This window comes from Kryptolebias marmoratus, linkage group LG11 (genome assembly GCF_001649575.2).
Source record: "Kryptolebias marmoratus isolate JLee-2015 linkage group LG11, ASM164957v2, whole genome shotgun sequence".
Lineage (NCBI taxonomy): Eukaryota > Metazoa > Chordata > Actinopteri > Cyprinodontiformes > Rivulidae > Kryptolebias > Kryptolebias marmoratus.
In genome coordinates this window covers 24,220,390-24,224,632 of record NC_051440.1, presented here as the reverse complement: position 1 = coordinate 24,224,632, position 4,243 = coordinate 24,220,390, and the positions used below count along the sequence as shown (strand labels likewise).

General features: G+C 39.3%; 1 protein-coding gene across 1 annotated transcript in view; it reads right to left on the bottom strand.

Annotated features, from left to right (window-relative positions):
• Window positions 1–2,150: 2,150 nt before the first annotated feature.
• Window positions 2,151–4,243, bottom strand: part of LOC108246586 (olfactomedin-4) — an 8,635-nt gene continuing 6,542 nt past the window's right edge. The window contains exons 6-7 of the mRNA XM_017434212.3: window positions 3,584–3,755; window positions 2,151–3,193 (exon numbers count right to left, since the gene is read on the bottom strand). Coding sequence (XP_017289701.1) covers window positions 2,758–3,193; window positions 3,584–3,755 — 608 coding nt within the window. The 3' untranslated portion in view covers window positions 2,151–2,757. The remainder of the gene's footprint in view (window positions 3,194–3,583; window positions 3,756–4,243) is intronic.

Sequence of the window (4,243 nt, the reverse complement as noted above, 5' to 3'; positions counted from 1 at the left end):
GATCCTCGCGTCGCTGCCACAACTACTAACCTGTACGTACTTACCATTGCGGTCCGCACGTTGGCACTGCCAATCTCTACTCACCGTCAAGCCAAGCCTTCCTGTAAATACTCACCGTTGGATCGCTTCCCTGCTACTCACCTTCACCTCGCCATAAGCAAGCCAAACCTTAACCTCCTGCAGTACCTCCTCATACTCAGCTCAATACAATACTCATCTGCTGCCTTCCTTTCCAGGTCTGTTCCTGTTAACCTGATAGTCACTGTATGTGAGCCAGTAGTCTACTGGCTTTGAAGGACTGTTTCAGGACAACTTTGTGGGAGGAAATATGTGATCCTTATGGGGAAGATATTGATGGACTCACACATTTTATTACGGATTATGTCAATTTCTGTGTGGAGAACACTGCACCCAGAAAGACTGTTAGGTGTTTCTCCAATAATAAGCCCTGGAATAATCCTGATATAAAGGCCCTCTTGAAGGAGAAGAAGAGGGCTTTTAGGTCGGGTAATAAAGAGGAGATGAAAGCTGTGCAGAGAGAGTTGAGGAGAAAGATTTGAGAGGGCAAGAAGAGCTATAGAGAGAAAATGGAGGCNTCTCTCCCGTTTTACCCGTTAGTGCCACAGTACATAAACGAGGTTTTTTTTCTACTTCCGGTAATTTTAGACCTCTCGGTAACAACAGCACCACATGCGGACAAAAACAAGAATTACAACCAGTCGGTGAAATAAAAAGCAAAACATGGTTTACAAAATACATTTGACATGTACCCATTTTTCACCTGGTTACATGTGGTTTAGTTTTTCAAAAAAAAGGCTTGTTGATCAGCAACGGTTATCACCACTAAACAAAACTATTCATGATCTTTGTACCTTTTTAACTAACACTAAATGTCTCCACTAATAACAAGCAGAAACATAATATGTAATATAATATGAAGAGGCTGAGGTTAGACCTAAAGTATACAAATTAACATTCAGTAAAGTCCTGATGGTAGAACTTTAACAATGATGCCTTCAGTATTTGGTCATTTTAAGCCTGTAGTTTATGATGTGTATAAATGTGTGTAAATGTGAATAAATGTGTAGTTCAGGTAAGTCAAGAAAATTTTGAGATGATGATGAGGCTTTTTCACCACTAGAGTGTGCCGCATGGCTAAGAAAACAAAGCAAAAACTTGACCACCTGACACTAAAATATTTATTACTGAAATAGCAAAAGGATATTAGAGCCTAACATAATCAGGTTTTAAAGATACATAAGATATACTTTAAAATAATAATTTAAAAGGTTTCCTCAGCCATATCAGGTAATCTTTAGCTGTATTTGTAGGACTGAAGGATGTTGAACATACAGAGAAATCACTACATGTAAAATATCTCAATCCAACTATTTGTTTTTTGCATTATGGAATTCTGGGGGTCTGTTTCACATATATGTAAATTATTTTACACCAAATATGCACCTTACATAGTCATGTTGCAGTTCCAGAGTCAGCATTAATAATGTTGAATGACAGGTAGATCATTATGAGTTTTATACTCTCTGTTGTGGAATAACTACAATTGTGGGTGTATGATTAAACTGAAATAAAATGTGCATATTTTGATTTAAACAGAATTTAGAATGGAAATGGTTGAGTATTTAATGACCTGATGCATTTGTGTCCGCCCATGAAGTCTTTATCATTCTGGTGACACAAAAGGTCTCTTCTTTGACAAAAAGTCACTTTCTGCAGGGATTACATCTGGTTGAATCAGTGGCACAATGCAACAATTTTAAAATGTGAAACTCAATTTATTTATTTATTGTTTTCTTAAGTGACCTCGAGGTTGTGTTAAAAACAAATGTTCTGACTTGTCTCAACAGAGAAAAAGAATCACCTCTAATTTATATGTTGGACATAGAATATGATTCTGCTTTTCTTGCTTTAACAATCCATCCATCCATCTTCTTTACCTACTTTTTTTGCAGGTCACAGGGGAGCTGATGTTGCTCTCCAGCGGTCGTTGTGTGAGAAGCTGGGTTCACCTGAACAGGTACAAACCAAACATCTTGGTTTAATTTCCATGTAGTTTAATAGATGGCGCCAATATGCTAAAGATTTATTGAACTGAGTCACAAAGTTAACAGAGACCTTCTTGAGGGTTTTTCTTATCTTTATTTCCATTTTTGAAATATTCAGTCGCATTTATGAAGACAAAAGACACAAACAGTCAACATCAGTTGCATTAAATTCCAATTTGTTTTGTAGTTTTTAGGAAAAGAAAAGCTAAACTTTAACAGAAATCAGCCTTTTTTCTTATCTACTCAGAGTAAAACTATTTCAGTAATATGTTGTTCTGTATTGTTAACGTCAACCTATATGTATTAAAATAAAAGAGTTAAAAGATACATAGTGGGAGCAAAGAGCGCCCCCTGCTGGCCTTACTATTTAAGTTCTGTTCAAACCTCAAAAAAAAAATTGGCAGGACAGCACAACAGTAGTAAAATAAAACATGCAGTTGATAAAAAAAATGATATCCTGGTTATATTGAGAGTTGATTAAAACAAAAAAAAAAACATGCCAAGAATCAGTTTATTGAATTAACACAGCAGAAAAGAAAGCTAAGACTGTTTATGCACCAATATGATTGGATGAATGTTATGTTGTCAACTATTTACTAGTTTCTAACTAATCATGTGCATTACATACTAATACGTTTTGCCTGAAAGCTTTTATTTAAATACAGGCTCATGTGGGAAAAAAATCCCTCTTTTACTCAAACGAAACCTCGTAAGAGACTATGAACCCATCAGAATAGGCGTGCAGCATCTTATCCACTGGACTGTAGTTTAAGGAGTAAATGTTAGTTTTCATCTTGTTTATGTAGATACCAACATGAAAGTTTTCGTTCTTTGTTGTGGTGTCAAAGGAGTAAAAGATCTCCTCCACGGTCGAGTTGACAAAGCGTGTCGCGTAAAGGACGCCACAGGCTACAAAGGTGTTGGTGACACTGCTCTTGAAAACTGAAGTGCGCCAGGTTTGACCGAGAGTCAGCACTTCTCCCTCCTCCACCTTGGATAGAACCAGGTTCCCAAAGTCCTGATTGGTGGTGTAGACCACCCAGACACCAGACTCATCCGTGGCCAGGTCCAGGTCGGTGTACTTGTAGCACTGGCCAAGGTGGCAGAAATTAGCATTTGAGTTATACCTGAAACAAAGAAAAATTTTAAACTGAAATATGAACAACAAACAGTGACATATTATATCAGTGTTTCTGTTAGGGGTGTCAAACTCCAGACCTTAAGAGTCACTGTCCTGGAAGTTTTAGGTCTTTCTGCTCCAACACATCTGATTGAAATGATTTAATTACCTCCTCACTGAATCATCAAGTTCACCAGAAGCGTGTCCACAAATGAGTCATTTAAACCAGTCGTTTTAAAGTAAGAGCACATCTACAACATGCAGGACAGGCCCCCTGAGAAATGGAGTTTGACCGGTGCTTTAAACAAAACCAGAATACTCCAGGACTGTGTTCCAACAAGGTACTTATATCAGCAACATTAAAAATAGAGCCTAAATGCAAAGCTGAATAGCAAACCTGGTGCCTTGGGGTAGTTGTAGGGTGGTAATACTTTTGGCGGTGAGGTTAAATCGACAAACGGCATCTTTGTTATAGCAGTTGTAGAACAAGGCCCCACCATACAGAACAGCATTTGGACCCTGAATGGTGTTGGTGGTTGGATTAGAGGAGTGGATCTCCACTTTACCTTCTGGTAAGCCAAAAAAAAAGAAAGAAAATAAGTGAATATGTTATATTTGTCACAGCTCCATCTGTTCCTGCCACGCCTCTTGCCACAGCCACTTAACTTTCCACAGTCCCACAGTCCAAGCCACGCCCATATTGCCATGCCCACACAATCACCTTCATCTGCTTCACCTGTTCCTGTCACTATAAAGACCCACAGCTCCCAAATCACAGTGCCAGATTATTGAAAGCCTTGTTGCAAGTAAATGTCCAGCGTACTACTCTGGTTCATGCCTGATCTCGACCCATGCCTGTTCCATGACCACCGTCTCTTGTCTGCTCCCTGCCTGATACTTCTTTGGACTCTGATCTCTCGTTGCCGACCTTGCCTCGCTCATCTGGACCTCGCCCTTTGGATTCTCCCTGTCTGGTTTTGGCTTTGGACCTCTGACCTACCGGTAACGACCTCACGCCTGGATCTGGATTTTCCCTCTCGTCTCAGCCCCTTTCAGA